General features: G+C 42.7%; 1 protein-coding gene across 1 annotated transcript in view; it reads left to right on the forward strand.

The window, feature by feature from the left end:
• The window catches only part of NFATC4 (nuclear factor of activated T cells 4), a 144,983-nt gene that overhangs the window by 62,175 nt on the left and 58,713 nt on the right, over nt 1–24,095 (forward strand). Inside the window, exon 2 of the mRNA XM_073631813.1 lies at nt 22,069–23,161. Coding sequence (XP_073487914.1) covers nt 22,069–23,161 — 1,093 coding nt within the window. The remainder of the gene's footprint in view (nt 1–22,068; nt 23,162–24,095) is intronic.

Genomic DNA, 24,095 nt, shown 5'->3' on the forward strand with positions numbered 1-24,095 from the left:
TAAGACGCTGCAATCTCCGTTTCATAGGACTGCCTGAGGGTGCGGAGGGCTCCGATCCCCTGGCATTTTTGGAAAACCTCCTCATCTCAACCTTTGGAAGACCGGAGTTCTCTACATAGTTCGTGGTAGAGCGAGCGCATCGTCTGGCAGCTAAACCCCCTCCGCAGGGTGCACCCCCCTTTTAATTTATTGCGAAATTCTTGAATTTCAGGGACCGGGACGCCATCCTCCATCTTACAAGATTAAAGGGCAACATCCCCTTCAGGAATTCGGAAATTAAGGTGTTCCCGGATTTTTCAGCGGAGGTACAGAAGAAGAGGGCGCTCTTCACGTAGGCGAAGCGACAACTCCGGATCCGACACTACACGTATGCCATGTTGTTCCCCACCAGGCTCCGTGTGGTGGGGGATGACCGAACCCACTTTTTTAACACACCGGAGGCGGTCTTTGCATGGCTGGATGATCGGGCTGTTCCCAACCGCCCGCTACCAGGAGAATAACACTTCTTGCTGATCCCCCTTAGCACGGCCGTGCGGAAGACACAGGACTGAAAAGGTCACTCATCAAGCCTCCAGAATGAGGTACTGTGTCATTATCCCCCCTTTTTATTAATACTTTGGACACACTGCTACTTTTGCCTGCCCAAACTGCGCACACTGTTTTCACCTCCCCGGCTCCTACTGTATCCTGCAGAGTAACAATGCACCCGTCAAATTCCTAAGACTTCCTCGAGGCACTCCCCATCAAGATGACAAATATTTGGGCATACACCTTTATTTTATGCTACTCTCTCCTACAATGTTATCCTGTGCGCCCGATTCTGACAGTTGCCCCCCTCGCACTGATGCCGGCTCCTCAGCGGATGTTCGTCCCATTAGTCGCGGGAGCCTTATTAGACCCCACTGTTCCAATACAGGAATGTTCTGATAATGTTACACAAGTTAAGTTTCCCTGGTCTGTCTGGGAGCACATTCCCCGGGTACATACATGCTGGGGGTGTGACGTACCCAGCCAGGCCGGCGTGTTTGTTCAAGGTTATTTTGTGTTTAGCTATAAGTTAATCGTTCTTATTACTTCATATATGATGTATAAACATCTAAAGTGGTATACAGATAATGCAAATGGCTGTAGACACACATGGGCAAGATTGGCGCGTATGCACTCAGATTGCTCAGCTACTATCTCCCAGCTCTGCTGCATGAGCCTGCTTCGATTTCAGAACAAGCTGGCGCGAGATGGGAGATATGCACCCATACTGTTTTTAATGCTATGTCATCCCTAAAATGTGTAACATGGAATGTCCGTGGCCTTAGAGCTAAACCTAAGAGAAATGCAGTTATGACGTATCTTAAAGCACAACATGCACATATTATGGTATTAGTAGAAACCCATCTAACTGGTCAATTAATGCTATCGCTTAAAAAACCATGGTTGGGGTGGGTTTACCAAGCCCCATACTCAGCCTACTCTAGAGGTATAGCGATCTTAGTGGCCAAAACAACACCGTTTGTTGTGCTGACACTGAGATCTGACCCTCAGGGCAAGTTCCTGTTTATGCACTGCAGACTGAACGGCCTAGAAGTACTTATACTGGCAATATACATACCCCCTCCATTTCAGTTTAGTGTTATCAAGGAGGGGCTGGCGTTTATGGCACAGTATCCCACAATTCCAGCTATGTGGATGGGGGATTTCAATGCAGTACTGGACAATAACTTAGACCGAATTTCCCTGACACCCCTGACTGACAGCACGCCCTCTCCTACAAGATTTGGGAAGCTAGTGAATGAGATAGGTCTGATAGATACTTGGAGGGCTTGTCACCCCTCGGTAAAAGCATTTACATGTTTTTCTGCGACACAACACCATTAACCTAATCCTGATATCTCACTCACTGGCACCGAGCCTCAAAGGAGCAGGTCTATCCCCCCGTATCCTCTCGGATCATGCCCCCTGCTGCGTGGAACTTGAGTTGAGCTCTCCCTCCTTCATATGCATGGAGGCTTAACCCCTTCTGGCTCTCGGTAGTCCCTGGCTTGGACGGCCTGGGGGAGGAGTGGGAGTTCTTCTTTCGCACAAATATAGATTCAGCCCCTTTTGACATTGTATGGGACATGTTTAAAACTCATGCCCGCATGTTATTATCACACAGAATAGCAAGATATAAACATACGTCCAATGATGTTATCCAACAGGCAGAATTGACAATGGCAGAGGTAGAAAAAGCCTTCTCTGATCACCCCTCCATTGAAACAGCGAACCAGGTAAAATTACAAGCGCGCATAGTGATTGGACTTCATTTTGAAAGAGCAGAAAGAAAAATATTTTACATCAAACAAAAAGTGTACGAGTGTGGGGAGCGTGCGGGACGCCTGCTGGCCTACCTGGCTCATATGGAACACAAACCGCCCACTGTAGTTGCTCTGCAAGATAATACGGGGGCTTTGATACAAGACCCTGATAAAGTGGCTGATGTGTTTCGCTCCTTTTACGTTTCCCTATACTCGTCCACCACTAATAAGTCCAGGCAAGAGATAGCGGATTTTCTCTCCAACATAACCTTCACACAATTGACACACACCCAAGTAGAAATGCTGGAGGCGCCTATCACCAGGGATGACATTGCGGAAGCAATGTCACATCTCGCCTCCTCAAAAGCCCCCGGGTCAGATGGTCTCCCCCTGGAGTTTTATACTGCCTATAGTGAGACTTTAACTCCCAAGCTCCATGCGCTTTTTACTCATATATTCAAATCTGGCTCCCTCCCAAAATCAATGAGCGAGGCATTCATTGTACTCATACTCAAACCAGGCAAGGACCCAACACTCCCCGAATCCTATCGTCCCATCTCCCTACTGCAATTGGACATAAAAATATTGGCCAAGGTCCTGGCACTACGATTGAATAAGGTGATTCTGAACCTTATACACCCTGATCAAACTGGATTCATGCCGGGAAAAAAAACACAGCGTTTAATCTACGCAGGCTGTACATGAACTTACAGGCCGGGCATGACCGGACAGGTTCCAGAGTTGTGGTGTCACTGGATGCTGCTAAAGCGTTCAACTCTGTCGAATGGGACTACCTCTGGGAGTGTCTGGTCAGGTTCGGTTTTGGGCCCAAATACATTAGATGGATTCAGCTTCTCTACCAGACCCCTAGTGCCAGGATCTTGGTTAACGGCAAAACCTCAAAGACCTTCTCACTGGCCAGGGGCACACGACAAGGCTGTCCCCTCTCCCCTTTACTCTACTCCCTGGCGGTAGAGCCCCTGGCAACATCACTCCGAGAACATCCAGGGGTTAAGGGTTTAAGTCGGGGTCAACTGGTCGAGAAAATCAGCTTATATGCGGACGATATGCTCCTATACCTAGAAGATCCAGGACATTCTCTGCTTATGGCCCTTGAAATTATAAAACAGTTTAGGAACTGCTCTGGTTTGAGAATCAATTGGAAGAAGTCTCAGATGCTCTCTGTTGATATTGGGGCCCCATCAGAGACGCAGGCTTCTTCCCCTTTAATACGTGTCGGTGAAATCAAATACTTAGGCATAAAAATTACACATTCTCCGGAGGATTTTATTAGGCTAAACTTAGAGCCGTTGTTCAAAGTATTTAAAGAATAAAACACAGTTGTGGTCCAGACTTCCATTGGGAGTTATGGGACGAGTAAATCTGACAAAAATGATTCTACTACCCAAATTTTTATATGTATTCTGGCACGCACCTGTCTATATACCCCTGAGATTATTTAAATCTCTAGAAGCTATTCTGAACACATTTGTGTGGGGCAAAACACGACACAAAGTGTCCTGGCAGGTGCTGAAAAACCCCACTGATTTAGGGGGTACAGCACTGCCAGACTTTAGTTTGTACTATCTAGCGGCACAACTGCCCCATTTTTTTTCACCTAGATAAAGGAGACAAAGAACGGTTCATGGCGTTAATAAGCTCCCAAGCCACGCGAATACACACCCACCCCTTTCAACTCATTCTTAGAGACGCTAGAGAACATGGCAGCCTCGACAATCGCAAAAGGCCTGTTACACAATTATTGCAAAATATGGGCTGTAGTCAGACGCAAACTTAAACTCCCCCCTACACACAGTCAGTCATCATTGTGGAATAATCCAGGCCTATCTGAGCTATTACATCTACCGGATTATGATCTATGGATTGCTAATGGGGTGGTATACTTAGCAGACATGTATAATGGAGACATCTTCAAATCATTCCAACAACTGAAAGACCAGTTTGGCCTTGCCAATTCTATGCATTTCCGATACCTCCAGCTCCGCCATGCTCTCCAAGCCCAATTGCGAGAATCCCCACCAAACTTGGAGCAATTGGATATCCTAGCTGTGATCAATGGCCCCGAACACCAAAAGCTAATTTCCATATTCTACTCTTGCCTACTACACCCTACTGCGGTGGCAATTGCCTATAAACTGAAAGATCGCTGGGTTGGGGACGTGGGCGATATGGAGGAGGAGGAGGAATGGGAAGAAGTCCTAGACGCCTGCAAAAAAGTCTCTCATAAGTCTTCAGACCGCCTTACACAACTGTTTATTCTGCACAGGTCCTACCTGAGCCCCCTGCGGTTAGCCAAATTTAGAAGTTATTACAGCCCACTCTGCCCTAGATGTGCAAGATCTCAGGGAACATTCTTTGGCTATGTCCAGTGATACAGGATTATTGGTCCCAAATAGTTAAACTTATTCATGACAAAATTGGCTCCCCTCTAACACTATGCCCGAAACAATGTTTATTGGGGGTGTTCCCAAATCCCGAATCAGACAAATTTCATCACATATTTTTACAAGAAACATTGTTTATTGCCAGAATGCTCATTGCAAGGAAATGGCTTAGAGCGACACCGCCCAATATTAGGGAATGGGTTGCAGAAGTTAATGCTGTTCTACCATATAAAAAAGAAATTTATGCTCATAGAGGATGCCCCACAAAGTATGGAAAGATCTGGGATACTTGGTTAAATGAGGCTTCCACCTGTGATGAACTAGATGAAATTCTACCTGACTAAAATAGGGATAAAGAGTTAATACTGCTCGTAGATTGTAACAACCGTGCTTATTGTAGCGAACCAAGCATGATTATGTGTATGAGTATATCCGTTTCATATCCATCTTACTGCTTAAAAAATGGAAGGCCTTGGTGCTTTTGTTATCCGTATTATATTGTACTCATCTGATATCTGTACCACAAATTTATTATCCTGTACTTATGAACAATTTTTCAATAAAGAACGTAATTTGTAAAAAAAAAAAAAAGACATGAAACCAAGAGGGAAACCAAAGAAGCCAAGAGTGCCACCTGACCATTGATATGGCATATAAGCATCTTCCTTTCTTCTGCTCACTCCTGCAGGCCTGACAATCAAATGGACCAGTTAGCAGGGACACAAGCTGCGGCAGGGCTGCAGGAATGCCTGGGCTGTGTGGTTTAAAGGGCTCAACAGTCAGGGCTATACACATATGAAAACTTAAAAGAAGGGTTGCATGACAGCCTTAATGTCTTGCACAGTTGTACAGGCTCTTCTCCAGTAATTAAATTGGTTATTCTGATTTCAGTGCACACTTTGAGCTTCTCCAAATGTGCATTAGAAGCTGCAGTAGGTCAGATAGAGCTGTCCTCATTTTTGGCTGAAGAATATCCAGCATAATCTAGGACTTTCCTCTCCAGCCAAACTGTCCTCGGCCTGCCCATTTTATTCATTCAATTTCAGTTCTTTCTGTAGCAAAGTCCCGGGCCTCTCTCGGCCCATTGGTGACCTCCAGAATCAGGGACAGCTGACATCCTTCTGTGTATAGTGTGTTATGTGGCATGGTGGGTGTACTGCAAGGTGGATTGATGGACACCAGACACTTCTTGAATGCAAAGAGATTTATTGTCTCCTAAACAGAACTGGGAGAGTAAGTGTTGGGGCCAGGACACCCTTAAGTAGACGCAAAGTTAATTGGCAGACTCGGACTCAGACTCCTATGGCAACAGTCTTGTAACAGTTTCTAACAAAGGTTGCAATGAACTCTTCCACTTCTTCTAGTCTCCTATTGTAGAACTCCACTCCGCCGAGATCTCAGTCTTTCACTAGACTTCCTGATCTACTGCCACTGGATCCCCTGAGCTCTTCCAATCTAGCTAGCACTCAGTATCTTCCTTAAGCGTCACCCCCGCTTCACTGCTGGGTCCCTGGCTTGGTACTCAGATACTCCTCAAGCTTCACCCCGGCTGACATGTTAGGTCCCTGGCTTGGCACTCCACAAGCATCACCTCTGCTGTCCTGCTGAGTCCCTGACTTGGCACTTGCTGATGCTTTCCCACTTTTTCACCGTCCCCGGTTGGCCTCAGCTTTACTCAGTGGTCTCTGGTAACAAGGTGGATGGTCTCTTGGTGGCGACAGCTTCCCCTCTACCGCCGACCACGACTGGTTCCCTGGCCAACGGAACTGTTACTTCTGGTTGGACTACAAGACAACAGTCCCAACACTACACTACTTCTGGATAGGCCCTCAGATAGCCTAGCAGCCAGATGCCGGGATAAGCCTTAGGTTTCTGGCCTAGCAGCCCTGGGCAACACAACACACATCCACCTAGACGGCCGTCCAGGTGGCTCAGAACCCCGATCACCTGACTCCACCCAAATAAATAGGCTCTCCCAGCAGGCCAAGGGACTCAAGAAAATCCCTGCCCATTGGCTGAGATACCCCATTCATTCATAATCTGTCCTTGCAATGCCCTTGTCTTATCTAATGTCACCAGATACCCAGCCATCTAGTGACAGAAGAGAAAAGTACAGCAAATCCAGAATTAGGGTGAAATCAATTGACCTCCTAACATTTGGCCAAGGTAACTATCATTTAGCAAATAAATTTATAAACAACCCTGCCTAAACATCAGGGTGCTACATCTCAATTAAAGCGTAATTCCACTTTTGCTGAGAAAAAAATTCCCCCCTGGGTGATCTATGTACATTGCAAGGACTATAACAACCTTTGATGCAGATTCCTACCTTTTTGTTATTCTGAAGAAATCCATGTGTTGGTCTGGGCTGAGTGGGTCTAATGGAAGTGATTTCATAATTATCAGTCAGCTGTGGCAGCTGCAGGGCACTAATGAGGAAAGCTGCTGGGCCTGCAGCCCTTTAGACGTGTTCTTATTGGAAATATCTCACCAAAAATGACATTTTTGTTGCAGGGGATGCCTGAAATCTGACTTGTATCTTAGGTAGACTTCTGGGAAAACTGGTGAGCCAATCACACAAGCAGGAAATTATGTTTCTGGGGAGTGGTAGTTCCATGTAGCCATGATGCATTGCATTTATAGAAAATTACAGTGCTGCATATTGAAAAGGAAAGCTAATGTTTAATAATATTCAACTACTATATGGCTTGTATCGCAATTGTACATGCTATATTATTTTTTCTATATTTGCTATTTTTTTTTCCCACGAAAGTGGCATTAACCTTTTAAGGAGGCTCAGCATCACATGTGGGTATTACCTAGAGTGCTCTGAATGCAAATGCAGCCTACCTTGGAATGTCCACTCCTCCCAAGAGACAGCCACTAGGGAACTCGGTCAAGTAATTGACAGACCATTGTTCCTAATTTTTACTGACAGTCTACTGACTGGAATGACTGGAAAGGTACCAGCTGATTGGAGAAAAGCAAATGTAGCACCAATATTTAAAAAAGGGCCAAAATACATCTCTGGGAATTACAGACCAATTAGCCTAACATCAATCGTATGCAAGCTCTTGGAGGGGATAAGGAACTATATACAGGATTTCAGTTATAAAAACAGTATCATTAACAGTAATCAGCATGGATTCATGAAGAATCGTTCTTGCCAAACCGATCTATTAACCTTCTATGAGGAGGGGAGCTGCCATCTAGATAAAGAAAAGCCCGTAGACGTGGTGTATCTGGATTTTGCAAAAGCATTTGACACAGGTCCCCATAAACGTTTACTGTACAAAGTAAGGTCCATTGGCATGGACCATAGGGTGAGTACATGGATTGAAAGGGGGGTGGTGATAAATAGGGAAGTGGGGTCCCCCAGGGTTCTGTGCTTGGACCAATCCTGTTTAATTTGTTCATATACAACCTGGAGGATGGGGTAAACAGTTCAATCTCTGTATTTAGGGACAACACTAAGCTAAGCAGGGCAATAACTTCTCTGCAGGATGTGGAAACCTTGCAAGAAGATGTGAACAACTTAATGGGATGGGCAACTACATGGCAAATGAGGTTTAGAAAGATGTAAAATAATGCATTTGGGTGGCAAAAATATGAATGCAATCTACTTCTGGGGGATATCCAGGATGGAAAAGGACCTGGGGGGTCCTAGTAGATGATAGGCTCAGAAATGGCATGCAATGCCAAGCTGCTGCTAACAAAATAAATAGAGTATTGCCATGCATTAAGAAGGGGATTAACTCCAGGGATAAAGAGATAATTCTCCCACTCTACAAGACTTTGGTCTAGCTTCACCTGGATTTTGCTGTCAAGTTCTGGGCACCAGTCCTCAGGAAGGATGTACTGGAAATGGAGCGAGTACAAAGAAGGGCAACAAAGCTAATAAAGGGTCTGGAGGATATTGGTTATGAAGAAAGGTTGCGAGCACTGAATTTATTCTCTCTGGAGAAGAGACGATTGAGAGGGTATATGATTTCAATTTGCAAATACCTTACTGGTGACTCCACAATAGGGATAAAACTTTTTTGCGGAAGGGAGTTCAAAAAGGCACGTGGCCACTCATTAAAATTAGAAGAAAAGAGGTTTAAACTTAAACCAATTAGAGGGTTCTTTAATGTAGGAGCGGCAAGGCAGTGGTTTCAGTGGGGGGCATCAATAGTTTCAAAAAACTATTCCATAAGCACCTGAATGACCACAACATCAAGGAATATACAATGTAATACTGACATATAATCACACACGTAAGTTGGACTTGATGGACTTGTGTCTTTTTCAATCTCACCTACTATGTAACTTGAATCAGAGCAGAGGGCCCTAGAGAAGCTGATTGGTTTCTATGCAGAGCTGCACCAGATTTTGCACTTTTCAGTTTTAGTAAATACACCCTTGTAGTAGAATGTTAGTGGGTCTCTAAAGTATTAACTAACCAATGAGCTTACTTTTATGTATCATCTTTAAATGGACAAAGTGGGACAGATTTACTCAAACATCATAGTCATTATAAAATTAGAAAAACAAAGTTTCATGTAGCTTAGTAAATAAGGTGCGACCACATTTATTATAATTCAGTCATGCACCAGAGAAATTAAAAAAAAAGAAAAAAATTTACTGCCATGTGATTGAATGATTGAAGTGAGCATTCTTTGAGAACAGTCTCTTCTTCTTTAGTGCTGTAGTAACTGAATAAGATTTCTAAAAAAGGGTTTCCAATTGATATGACTACTCACTAGACAGGGTCTATATAGTGTTCATTGCAGGACATTCTTTCTAAATACCTGTATTCTGAAACAGTCTTCCTGCTAACCACACTTTTTCCTCCAAGAAAAGCTGTCTCTTCCCTTAATATGAGTCTTTATCAATTCTGCACCTTCCAACCAAACTACTTTTGTAGATAGACAAAATTTGCCCCTTTTTGGCTCACACTGGTCGTTTTAATAAATCTTTACTCATGAGTCCAAAGTTTGTGATCTATACTTCCTGTCTCATTCTTTCTACCTCTTTTTCCATGCTGCCTACTCCCTGGCATTCCTGCAGCCCTGCCACAGTTTGCGTCCCTGCTAACTGGTCCCTTTCATTGTCAGGCCTGCAGGAGGGAGAGCAGAAGATAGGAGGATGCTGATATGTCACATCAATGGTCAGGTGGCACGCTTGCCTTCTTTGGTTTCCCCTCTTGGTTCCACATGTCTCTTTACCACAGAGATCACTACCCTAAGGTGAAATTTAAACAAAAACGTGAATGACTCACTGACCCAAATGATTAATGTTATAGCCCAAAGCCCCATACACAATTATGTGCCACTTTGTGTTGGTCTATCACATAAAATCCCAATTAAATACATTTACGGTTTTGGTTGTAAAATGACAAAATGTGGAAAATTTCATGAATACTTTTTCAAGGCACTATAAGTAACTACTGATAGCATTGATATTTTTAGCTATCTGTAAGGGGGGAGCATGAGATATAGATAAAGTAATGATTGGTAGAGGTTCCCTCAGACCGGAATGTTACTTCAAGGGTTCCTCCGTGTTAAAAAGACTGAGAAAGGCTGCTCAGTCACAAAGTGGCACATAATTGTGAAGTGGAAGGAAAATGTTAAATGGTTTTCAAAATGTTTTACAAATATCTGAAAAGTTTGATGTGCATTTGTAGTCAGTCCCTTTTACTCTGATACCCCTCACTAAAAAATAGCGGAATCAATTGCCTTCAGAAGTCACCTAATAATTATTAGAGAGTCCACCTGTGTGTAATTTGATCTCAGTATAAATACAGCTGTTCTGTGAAGCCCACAGCATCATGGAGGCCAAGGAACACACCAGAAAGGTCAAGGATAAAGTTGTGGAGAAGTTTAAAGCAGGGGGTTAGGTTATTAAAAAAAATCCCAAGCTTTGAACATCTCACAGAGCAATGTTCAATCCATCATCCAAAAATGGAAAGAGTATGGCACAACTGTAAACCTACTAAGACATGGCCATCCACCTAAACTGACAGGCCGGGGAAGGAGAGCATTATTCAGAGAAGCAGTCAAGAGGCCCATGGTAACTGTGGAGGAGGTACAGAGATCCAAAGTTCAGGTGGGAGAATCTGTCCACAGGACAACTAATAGTTGTGCACTCCACAAATCTGGCCTTTATGGAAGAGTGAGAAGAAGAAAGCCATTGTTGAAAGAAAGTCAAAGGAAGTCCTGTTTGCAGTTTGCAGGAAGCCATGTGGGGGACACAGCAAACATGTGGAAGAAGGTGCTCTGATCAAATCAGACCAAAATTGAACTTTTTGGCCTAAAAGCAAAACGCTATGTGTGGCAGAAACCTATAACTGCACATCACCCTGAACACACCATCCCCACCGCAAAACATGGTGGTGGCAGCATTATGTTGTGGGGGTGCTTTTCTTCAGTGGGGACAGGGAAGCTGTTCAGAGTTGATGGGAACATGGATGGAGCAAAATACAGGGCAAGCTTAGAAGAAAACCTGTTAGAGTCTGAAAAAGACTTGAGACGGAGGTTCACCTTCCAGCAGGACAACAACCCTAAACATACAGCCAGAGCTACAATGGAATGGTTTAGATCAAAGCATAATAATGTGTTAGATTGGCCCAGTTAACCTCCCTGGCGGTTTTCCCGAGTGTGGCTCGGGGTTAAAATTCAGGACCATTAGTGGTAACCCCGAGCCACACTCGGGATTGCATCGCAGGATCCTGGTGCCTCCTTACTTACCTTGTCCCCAGGATCCTGCGATGTCCCCCGCAGTGTCCGCGGGCTGTGTCCTGTTCCGAAGCCTCTCTGTGCCAGGCTCCGTTCCCTGCGAGCGTCGCGACGCACGGGGGCGGAGCCTGGCGGCAAATTCAAAAAATGTAAAAAGCATAACACATACAGTACTGTAATCTTACAGATTACAGTACTGTATGAAATCATTTCACATCCCATTGGTCCCCAGTGCTCTGGCCCATGCCCTGCATGCAGTTTTATATTGCATATACTGTTCTTTCTGCCTGGAAACCTGAGATTGTCCATAGCAACCAAAAAGTGTCCCTTTACGTCAAAAATGGCTTTAGACCAGCTAGAAAACAGCGATAGTAAATTAGAACACTTGCAGAATTGAGCGATAGTGAATCGTGTGGAAATGTATTTTATTACTATTTATTTTTATTTATTTTTTTATTTATTTATTTATTTTTTTTATTATATTATAATTTATGTTTTTGTGTTTCAAACTTTATCATACCCGGGATATCTACTAGACTCGTTTGGACAGATTTAAGTGTGTTATTGTTAAGAATTACAGACCTACAATATAAAACGCCAAATTTCCATGCAAAATAATTGTACCGCTTTCAGCACCTAAAATCCGAAATAATCATACCGCCAGGGAGGTTAAAGTCCAGAACTAAATCCAATTGTGAACCTGTGGCAAGACTTTAAAATTGCTGTTCAGATGCTCTCCATCCAATCTGACAGAGTTTGAACTATTTTGAAAAGAAGAATGGGCAAAATGTTCACTCTCTAGCTGTGCAAAGCTCGTAGAGACATACCCAAAAAGACTTGCAGCTGTAAATGCAGTGAAAGGTGGTTCTACAAAGTATTGACTCAGGGGGGCTGAATACAAATGCACACCACACTTTTTTCAGATATTTATTTGTAAAAAATTTTGAAAACCATTTATAATTTTCCTTCCACTTCACAATTATGTGCCACTTTGTGTTGGTCTATCTCAAAAAACCCCTATAAAATCCATTTACGTTTTTGGTTGTAACATGAAAAAAATTTGGACATTTTCAAGAGGTATGAATGCTTTTTCAAGGCACTATATTTAAGAGACAGAAATTGTTCTCTGCACAAGGAACCCTTAGCAACCTCTGGAGGAACCTTAGGGTTCCATGGAACCCTGGTTGAGAAAGGCTAGTCTAAAGTATTGGATCACTAAGGAGCTTACTGACTTCTTACTACACTTTCCAAGCCTAGTTACTAACAATATCAATTTCATAGTAGACATGTGGAGAAAGCTCTTGTCCTTGGAACTCTGGGTGCGGACCAAATGGAGCCCAACCATGCCTACTGAAGTCAGCAGGAAAGCAATGCATCCCTGCCTAGGATTGTCCCTCTCTATTGATAGAGAAGTGGTCCTAGGCAGGGCTGCAGCATGCTCTTTCCATCTTTAATAAACTTGGATGTGATCTGACATAATCAGTGTATGACTTCCCGCTTTTCTGCCAATCTCAATTTCATAGCTGAGTCTTTCTAACAGAAATAATGATTTCATCAACAATAGATGCTTCTCGGCATTTGAAGTGTGGTGTGGGCAGACTTGCCAGAAAAAAAATAATAGATTTGTTGATGCTGACAGTTAATACCCAGAATATCTAAAGGTTTTTTTGAGTAATTCATAAAGCACTATATTTTTGTAAGTTAAAAGCCACATTTTGAATCACTCATGTAACATGTTACAGGTTGTAATTAATGGCTTATCATCCATCAAACCACATCCCCAGATCACAAAGCCAAAACGTGTTTCTCATCCACACACCCACATCTTTTTAGTATCGATGTACACATTGAAATCAAATTTCATAAGCTTTATTCTTGAGATTTAAAGAAGTATACAGGTTTCCAGTTATTTCTCCACCTGTATAAAAATAATTTCCACAATGTGGAAGTAAATGGTGTCAAAGCTGGCGATTTTCACTTCTGATTTTTTTTTCTGCAACATTAGCATGATTTTAGAAAGAAAAAAAAAATGGTCTCAGACTAAACTCTGCCATATGAGAGCTACTCTTTTAGGCCGGGTTCACAATTATGCAAATTGGATGTGGGTTTCTTGCATCCAATTCGTATAACAGGAGATTGATCGGCTCTCAATGGAGCTGGTGCACACATCTCCGGTGTGGCTGCGAAGCGAATCGCACAGAGGACCTGTGCGTCTTTGGCTCCTTTTCAGGTCTGAATTCAGGCAAAAATTCGAGCCCGATTCGTTCCCTGAAATGGAGGACAGGAATACACTGGACTCCTGCCGTCAGCCGCATCCGTTGTCAGTGTGAACCCAGCCTCAATATATGGTCACTCTGGTCAACACAGGAAAATAGACAGTAAATAAATTTATTATTTAATTGGTTTTACAAAAACCCTTTAGATTTGTATGTCCGGCCAATTAAATACAATTAAAAGGTTAATTTTATTCCTCGATTTACCTGTTTGTAAACAGACGAATATACCAATAGAATTAAAGTTTCTGCCTGGACAAAACAACATTCAGTACTAGTCTGCACATTTCCCATGATTTGTCTTTTGATCCTTCCTTCTATAAATTCAATGATTTCCCAGCTACCTTTTTCATCTGGCAACACAGTGCTTCTAATGCAATGAAATCCTAAGCAGTGGTATCAGCCCTGCCTGAGTTATTTCTTGTGGGACTATTGTTTTCTGAATGTAGTGGGCCTGTGCGCAAGATAAGTTGGGCCCCCTTCCCCATCCTGTGTCCAGGCTCATTTTAATAAATAAGCAATATGTCAATGTTATCAATACCCATAAGGCTAATTTCTCTGGTGTCACAGTAAAAACTCAAAACCATTTGACAAAATATAAGCATGACTAGGATATTGAAAGACCAGAGGCACTATCTGATAGGAAATAGAAACAAGTTTGAATGATGGGTATGACAAGATTAATCATAACAGTGAAAGCAGCCTAAAGGAGGAAGATTAAACAGAACTTGTGACTATTTGCTGCAAACACTGAACACTCATGCTGCAGTCCTTGTACCCATAAAATTCTGCAAACAGCGGTGAAGTGAGAAATGGCCCAGCATCAGTATAAGGAAACTATGTCTGTGCATCGGTATCAGTGTCATTGGAAGGATAAAATGCCCCTGCATCAGTGGTATCACTGGAAGGGATAAATGCCCCTGCATCTGTGTCAGTGGGAGGAAAAAAGCAATACAAAGTGAGGGGACAGTTGATAGTGGGAACTGGCAGTACAGAAGGGGGCAGATGATGGTGGGAACTGGCAGTACAGAGGTGGCAGTTGATTTTGGAGACCGTCAGTATAGAGTAGGACAGTTGATGTTACAGACAGGCTGTACAGAGGCGGCAGTTGATGGTGGATACAGGTAGTACAGAGGTGGTCAGTTGTTGGGGACAGGCAGTACAGAGGGGCAGTTGATGGTGGAGAAAGGCAGCACAGAGGTTGGCAGTTAGGGTTGCCACCTGTCCGGGATGACTACCTGAAACCCGGACACATTATTCAGACTGGACTCTGGCTTCCCAGCAGGGTTACTGTCTGCAGCTGTCTAAGCCACGCGTGTAATCTGTTCTCAGTGTTCCCCCTTAAATCAGGGTTCCCAGAGCATCCCTTAGGTCAGAGTTTTTCCTTACATCAGTCTGCAGAGTCCCTCATTACAGTGTAAGGAAACTCTGCAAGTTCAGATGTAAAAGGGGAACTCTGCGGATTCAGGTTTAAAAGGGGAACTCTGTGGACTCTGATGTAAGAGGGGACTCTTGTGATTAACTTCATATGATTATAAATGTTATTTAATCACAAAATATATGTACTGCATAGTATATACTAAAAAAAAAATAATTGCTGGGCGCCGCTAAAATGTTCGGGTTTACTTGAAGAAAAGGTGGCAACCCTATTGGCAGTTGATGTCACAGACAGTACAGAAGAGACAGTTGGTAGTTAGGACTGGCACTACAGAATTACTACAGGTAGTCTGGGGGCAGGGCCCCAGCTGCAGTTCCACCAATAACATTGCAGCTTTCTCCTATTCCCTAGGTCACACTGTTCAATTATATGGCCTGAGAGGGATCCGGAGTGCAAGCACTAAACCCAGGCTGAGCGGTTCCTGGCCAAAAGTGGATTGAGCTGCTGCAGCTGCATGTGACAGGCACGACTGCAGCTCAACAGTCAAGATGGCATTAATGTATGCACCGAGTCAGTGCACAGTGGGCCTCATCCCCCTTAGGGCCTTTGTACCCTGCACACAAGCAGCATATGCCACTGCACCTCACCCTTATTTTACTGAAAGGAGGAGTGGGGGAATTTTTATGTAGCCCAGGAGAAGATAACTGGTCAGGGCTGACAATACTGCTTGGGACTTCAGTGAAGCAGAAACAATGTTGTTAGCTCCAATAGGAAGTTAGGAGCTCACTGGATTTCTGGCAGATCAACAGCTATTTTCCTGTACTTGCAGCAGCTTAAAGGGATAAAACATGTAGACATTTGCATGTACTGCATAGATACACTGAATATGTGTTTTGTTTTGTTGTTTTGTTTTGTTTTTTTATTCTGCCCAGGCATACACTTACAATAATAAAGTCCAATGTATACAGTATATATACAGTATACAGGCATACCCCACTTTTAAGTACACAATGGGGTTTATTTACTAAAGCTGGAAAGTGCAAAATCAGGCTCACTTCTGCATAGAAACCAATGAGCTGCCAGGTTTTATTACCCAAGCTTAATTGAACAAGCTGGGGTTAGAAGCTCATTGGTTTGTACAGTGCACAGCATAAATGAGTACACCACTTGTTAAAAGTAATATTTTAATTAAGTTTTACTCAAATTAGTTGAAATTGCAAAAATGAATACACCCCACAACAAAAACTACTACATCTAGTATTTTGTATGACCTTCATATTTTGTAAGGACAGCGCCAAGTCTTTTAGGCATGGAATGAACAAGTTGGTGACATATTGCAAGATCTATCATTTTGTATTCTTCAATAATTACCTCTTTTAGAGCCTGGATGCTGGATGGAGGGTGATGCTCAACTTGTCTCCTCAGAATTCCCCATAGGTATTCGACTGGGTTCAGATCAGGAGACATACTTGGTCACTGAATCACTTTCACCCTCAAAGTGCAACAGTGGCCTTTAGATGTGTGTTTTGGATCATTGTCATGTTGGAAAAGTTCAGGGCGATTAAAGTGCAGGACCATCAAGAGTGATAGTAGCATCTTCTCTTTCAATATAGAGCAGTAAATCTGAATTCATGATGCCATCAATGAAATGTAGCTCCCTCACACTGGTAACCCTTATGGAGTCCCACAGAAGGACACTGCCACCACCATGTTTCACTGTAGGCACTATGCACGTTTCTTTGTAATCCTCACCTTTGCATCGCCATACAGTTTTGAAGCCATCAGTTCCAAAAACATCTATCTAGGTCTCATCACTCCAGAGTACAGAGTCCCAGTAGTCTTCTTTTTCAGCATGGGCCCTGGCAAATTCTAGGCAGGCTTTTTTGTGCATGGGTTTCAGGAGGGGCTTCCTTCGTGGACAACACCCATGCATGCCATTCCTTGGTAGTGTACGCCGTATTGTGTCATGGGAAACAATCACCCCAGTTTGGTTTTCTGCTTTTTTAACTAACTGCAGTGAACTTGCATGGCGATTTCCTTCAACCCGTCTCATCAGAAGATGCTCCTGTCGAGGTGTTAATTTCCATGGCTGGATGTTTTTGTAAGATGGTTGCAGTTCCATCTTTATTAAATTGTTGTATCACTTTTGCTACAGTATTCTGACTGGTAAGTAAAGCTTTGCTGATCTTCTTGTAGCCTTCATCTTTCTTGTGTTTTTTTTCTCAGGCCTTGTGATATTTCTCTTCTATGTGGTGCCATTGCTAACAGTATGAAATGGGAAGGGGTTTTCTTTAAGTAACACTCTTTTATAACCACTCGCCCTCCGGAAGATTTACTCCCCTTCTGGCCAGGCCATTTTTTGCGATACGACACTGCGTTACTTTAACTGACAATTGTGCGGTCATGTGACCCACAAATAGAACTTTCTTTTGGTGGTATTTGATCACCCGTACATTTTTTATTTTTTGCGCTATAAACAAAGAACAGTATTTTTTTTGCTTTCTGCTCTAAAACACATCCAATTAAAAAAAAAAAAAATGAAAAAAACAAATTTTTTCATAAATTTAGGCCAATATGTATTCTACTACATAAATTCGGTAAAAAAAAAAATCCCAATAAGCGTATGTTGATTGGTTCGCCCAAAAAGTTATAGCGTCAAACTATGGGATATTTGTATTTATTTTTTATTTTACTAGTAATGGCGGTGATCAGTGACTTATAGCAGGAATGCGATATTGAGGATTGGACACTAATTGAAACTTTTTTGGGAACCAGTGACACTAATACAGTGATCAGTGCTAAAAATATGCACTGTCACTGTACTAATAACACTGGCAGTGAAGGGGTTAACATCAGGGGTGATCAAAGGGTTAAATGTGGGCCTAGCTAATGTTTCAGTGTAGTGGAAAGGTGTTTTTACTAGTGGAAGGCATGGTTCAGTGTTCCTGCTTTACAGAAACACAGGATCCATGCCTTATGTACTGACAGGACGGCAATCTGCCTTGTTTACATAGGCAGACTGCCGTTCTGCCTGTGTACAGAATGATCAGCGGGTGCTGGCGGACATCAGGTTCCACGGGACCCACTGATCAGCTTTCGCTGTGTAAAATCACAGTGGAAGCGACCTGCCGGCAGTGAGCACTTGTGCCCGATGGAAGTCTGCTGGACACCTGTTTAATGAATAATTAGACTCACCTGTAGTTGAATTTTTGTTAATTAGGATTTTGTTGTCTAAAATTTAGCTTTGCTCCTAAGGCTTTAATTGGGGTGGAATCATTTTTGCAACATGGTCTTGAATTAATTTGTTAGGAAAAATACTTTTTTGTGTATGCAAATTACCAAATCTTGGTTGCAATCAATGGCCCGCATTTGTGGGAGTATTTTGTGGTATAGTGTCCCATAGAAAATGTTTATTCTGAAAGGAAAGTAAAGGTTTTCTGATAAATCTGTTGGGATGTACTCATGTATGCTGAGCACTGTTTATTATATATATATATATATATATATATATATATATATATATATATATATATATATATATATATATATATATAGACACAGTGGTCAGCTATGGTCATATTGATTAGCTCAGGTGCTTCAGTGAAAAGTGCAATAGTGCTCCAAAACTTTTGAATCAATTAAGTGGCTCCCACTTTGGTGTCCTCACTCACCAAAATTATTTGATCCTCAGCTTTGCAGTCTGGGATCAAAAAGGCATTGATTAAATGATCTGGGGGTATGCTGGATGGTTCCTCCAGTAAAATCTTGCAAGGAGACGTTTTAAGACAGGAAGAATATACCACACTCCATAGATGGGGAGACAGAGAGAGTACTCATAGTGAAATAAAGTTTGGCATCAATTATCAAGAGCATTCAATGCACAACTTACAGGATTTTTGGCAAAAACAGGCATCAGAAAGAAAATTATCCGAGTTCGCCGCTGAATGGTGTGTGTTCCACTGAGACGGAAATTTGCGTCAATGGTTTAACATGAACAAGAAGTTCGTTGATGTGTTTCGCCCCTCCTCCAGGGCGTCATCAAGGACATTAATGACGCCCTGGAGGAGGAGGGAAACACGTCGACGTACTTTCGGTTCGTGTTAAACCATTGACGCAAATTTCCGTCTGTGTGGAATAATGTTTGTTCATATTTCACTATTTGCATTAACTCTCCAACACAAGTTTTTGAATTAGATATATTGATTAGCTCAGCATGAAAAGAGCTTTCCTGGAGCATTTCAGTCCCTGGTAGTGTAACTGAAGTAAACTATCTCCAGGATAAAGTTGTGGACTTATGTTTTAAGTTGCACTGTGTAAATACAGCTGGATAAAACAAAAAACTGTGTCTGTCTTCATTTCAGGCTGCAAAGCAACAAAGTGTGGTTATTTTAAAGGGAGGTGATTCTTTTATATACTCAATATAATGGATTTGAGTCTGGCAAAGGCAGGTAAACCCAGGGACAGCTTCAAGTTTTAAATAAAAAAAAAAATCAATAAGTGGCCCTTTAAGAAATAATCACACAATTTCATGGGAAACGATGCGCTAAATCCTGCACTTGTCAGTACTATGTATACATCATTTATTGCATCCCCTCCAATCAGTTATAGAAACTTTTTAAAAACTGACTTTCCTGTCTAGTGTGATCTAATCCCCTTTTCTTATTTCTCAGGGTTGGAAGGAAAAAAGACTATTTTTTTTTTTGCTATTCTGGTACAGGAACACAATGATTATAAAATAAAGAGTAATTTCAGGTTAGATAGTGTTGTCCTTAAAGCTGGCCATAGATGGCTCATAATCTGAGACATGGATGGCCTTGAATGCACACTCCAGTTCAGCAAATAGTCAATTTAAAAATCATCTCAGCTGGGTGGAAAATTATCAGCTGAACAGTGACTGCATCCTATCAGTTGCAGTCACTGTTTTGCAGCGCCACTGTATATAGGCAACCAGCACTGGAAATTCATCGCTCTGTGCTGTTTAGCATGGATGGGGGAATGGATTGATCTTCTCTGTGTATGGCTAGCATGACTTCCTCTGCCGTCAACTTGAGATATATGTTGTTCTTATGCTTCCATGAAATTTAGCTGAACAAACTATTTTTGGACACTTGTGAAAGAATTGTAAATCATAGTTTATAAATCACAGTTTATATAGAACACAGACTCCTTTGTAGTGCTGCATATAATAGTAGCTTTCAGGACTGGAAATAAGACATGCCAATGTTTCAGTAATAAGATGTGTAAGGTGTCTGCAAATGTTTCTGTTTATTCTGAAATTATGACAAAGGAAATTATTTAAAGTGGTACCCTAGCCATAACAAAAAAAAAAAAAAAAAAAGTGGGAAAGGATTCTGTTATATTTATTGTCCTGATTCTCTCTCACTGCCTGCCCCAGTATCTATCTGGACACTGCTTTTAAGCTAGCCATAGACTGTTCCATAGACGGTCCTGCTGAACCAGCCGAAATTATGTATGGACAACTATGTAATGGACAGGTTGAGTGTACCCAAGTTGATCGATTGATCAACTTGGGTACAACCAGCCTGGCTGATATTACATGCGATTATTGCTAGCAGCTGTTATAGCCACTATCAAAAATTACTGTGTTCTCCTGGCAGGGGTTGCTTCCTTGCCCCCTGCCAGGAGAACACAATGGCTCGGTGTGAGGGATTCTCCTGTCAACACTGTCAGTGTTGATGGGGGAATCAAGCAAATTTCTTTCCTGCAACCCGTGGTTGCGGGAAAGAAGTTTGCTCCATCCATGATCGGCCTTATGCACACGGTTGGATTTTCCGACGGTTGGATGTGAGCTTGTTGTCAGAAAGTCCGACCGTGTGTATGCTCCATCGAACATTTGTTGTCGGTCTTTCTGCCAACAAATGTTTCTTAGCAGGTTCTCAAATTTTCCGCCAACAAAACTTTGTCGGAAAGTCAGATCGTGTGTACACAAGTCCGTCGCACAAAAGTTCACGCATGCTCTGAATCAAGCAGAAGGAGCCGCGCTGGCTATTGAACTTTTTCTCAGCTCATCTTACGTCTTGTACGTCACCGCGTTCCCATGTTCGGAATTGTTGGCCAACATTTGTGTGACCATGCGTATGCAAGACAAGTTTGAGCCAACAACCTTCAAACAAAAATCCATGGTTTTGTTGGCGGAAAGTCCGATCGTGTGTACAGGGCATTAGTCTACTCTATTTGGAGTGTATTGGAGTGTATTTTCCATGAGAATTTAGTAGGGGCTGTTAACAGTGACACTAGCTACTTAGTAAAATAGCTGTAACAATTCTGGGATAGTGAGGAAAAGGGTTTTAAAGCAATGCTCTGGTGGCCAGTGGGACAGGCAGTGATGAGCAATATCCCCAACAGTGCCACAGGCCACAAGGTGAAAGCAGTTGTTCAGTCTGCACTTTGTAAATGGTCTTGTAGTCTTCTGGGACCTGTGATGTGTCCCAGAAGACTGCTGGAAGGGAGGGGGGAAGGAGAACTTCCGCTCGGTTCACCTAGTAATTTTTTTTTTGGGGTGGGAGCCGGTACCTAGTTTTCACAGATACCGACTCCCCCCTCCCCCCAAAAAATGACGTACCAATATGGGAGAGGAGGGAGAGAAGAGAACTTAAAGCTGAACTTCCCCTTTTGGGTGGAGTTCGTTATGCCCTTGCTCTTAAAACAAATGTACTGTCTGAAACTTGAGGCACATTTTCTTAGCATAATAGTGCAAATTATATTGGTTTGCACTATCAGTTTTTAGTCAGGAAAAAGCAGAGATTGTTATAATGCACATAGTGCAGTGTGCAATAACCCAGTCTTAAGAAAAGCGTTGGCTTTACAGTATATCTTACAAATATTTTCCAATATGTAAGAAAAAAACTGCCACAACAAAACCATATGAATCGAATAAAGCTGAGACCAAAATGTTTGCATTTTTAGTCCATCTTTAAAGCAATAAACTGTACACTTCTGTGTTATTCGGTACTCTAACATTCTATTTTTGCCCTATCACTGCAGATCTGGAATCTGATGATCCTTCAATATGCAAAGATGTGACCACAGACACATTGACTCTAAATCCACCCTCTAGTAGTGTCACTGGAGGAGCAGGTAATGGAATGGGTTGTATAACAAGGGCAGGCATGCATTCACCTCCTCCAAGACGTGCCTCAGATAATGATCTAAATGGGACATTTATCAGCCAACCATCCCGATTCATTCCTCTTGGTGGATCACGTTTCCTTGAATGTCCAAGTATACGCATTACAAGTGATTCACCTTCAAACAGTGATGGAGAACAAGAAGAGTCAAATAGGAATGATATTTGGGATGAGAGACCACACCGGGACCAATTGTTCCTCCCACCAGATCCATTTTGTTATAGGGACTCATTTCTAAGCCCCAGTCCAGCAAGCAGCCATTCTTCATGGAGTTTTCTTTCCTCTGAGGCTTCTTCTTGTGATTCTCTTGGACAAATGTGTGAAGAAGTTGAAAGAGAGCTTAATGAAGCGGCCTCACGATTCACACTTGCTTCTCCACTGGGCTCTCCTAGGGGCTCACCAAAACCTTGGGGTGGTCACAATGATGAATTTTGGCCAGCTGGTCCTATTTCAGGTGCTCCTTCTTCATCCCGTGAAGAGTTACTAACACCCTACCATTCTGGCCAGGTTTCAAGACCTACATCTCCCTGTGGTAAAAGAAGGTATTCAAATTCAAATGATGACGGTGTGCGCCAAACCAGCTCCCCTTCTCCATCCCATTCTCGCAGAGGAAGCTTAGGGGATGATAACCTCTCATCAGAACCAGAAGCTTCCCCTAAGCCCACTGAACATAACCAACAAACAACATTAACCTCTCTGGAGAGAGGTGACAACATTCCACAAAAGGCCAGAAGAACCTCAGCAGAGCAGACAGTGGCCCCTGTTAGGCCTGAGGAGTCCGCAAGCCCTGGAAAAGCCTTTTCTTCAGGCTCATCTGTATGTGCAAATGATGAGAGTACTGCAATGTTCACTCAAAACAGAAAAGATAATGTGGGGATGGATTATCTAGCCGTGCCTTCAGCCTTGGCCTGGTCCAAAGCAAGAGTTGGAGGACAAAGTCCAATATTCAGGTAATGGCTAAACCAAATTTTTTTTTTTTCCCTGCGTTTAGTTAATAGAAATGTCTGTATTTAAATGTATATGTACATCACATCATCATGTATACAAAAATAAGATGATAAACTGGCACTCTACATTGTTAAAAGAAAGAAATAACCTAAAAAATATCTGAGCATAAAGAAAAATGTGTTTGTTGGGCTTAGGGTGCTGATGTGTTAAAGCCAGTATCTACGTTATTTTTTATTTTTTTTGTTTCTAGTTTTAAATATACCAGAGGAGGTTAGAGCCTCTGTCAGATGTTTTTTGTTGCATGTGTCCCCCATGAGGAAAATAACTGTGGCTATTTGCCATTGTGATCCTTGTCGCTGGAACGAAATGAGGGGACATCCAAAAGAGTAAGTGGGGTTACCATTCTTTTTTCTTTTAGATTTACTCTCACTTTTTGTAACATTTCTGGTACAGGAAGTGAAACCTCTCCAACAGGGACACAGTCAGTAGTAAAAAAAAAAAACTAATAGGGCAGGCATCACTGAATGGTGGACCGCGGTCCAAATCTGGACCGAGTCAATGTCCTATCCTGACTGCCACGGACCTGCCATTTAGTTGTAGTTCTGTCCAGAGCCATCATTGCTGTCATTCTCATTCTCACAAAGCCGACAGTGAGAGGCGGGACAGCTCTGTATGGAAGGCGGGGGCTGCCTGAGTTAACAAGCAGGTAATGGTTGCTAGGATGCAGGGCAGTCCTAGCAACCAATCTCCAGCTTGCAGCACCCGCCATCTAGCCGGACCCGCTGTACCTCTCGTCCTCATCCCTATCTGTGTTAGGCAGGACAGGAAGGAGGGGTGATGTGAAGGGGGGCTGAGGACAGATTAGGGGAGACTTAGGCCCCCTTTACTACACTGAGGGCCATAATGAGGGGACTGAGGACAATTAAGGGGGGACCT

This window comes from Aquarana catesbeiana, linkage group LG01 (assembly GCF_042186555.1).
Source record: "Aquarana catesbeiana isolate 2022-GZ linkage group LG01, ASM4218655v1, whole genome shotgun sequence".
NCBI lineage: Eukaryota > Metazoa > Chordata > Amphibia > Anura > Ranidae > Aquarana > Aquarana catesbeiana.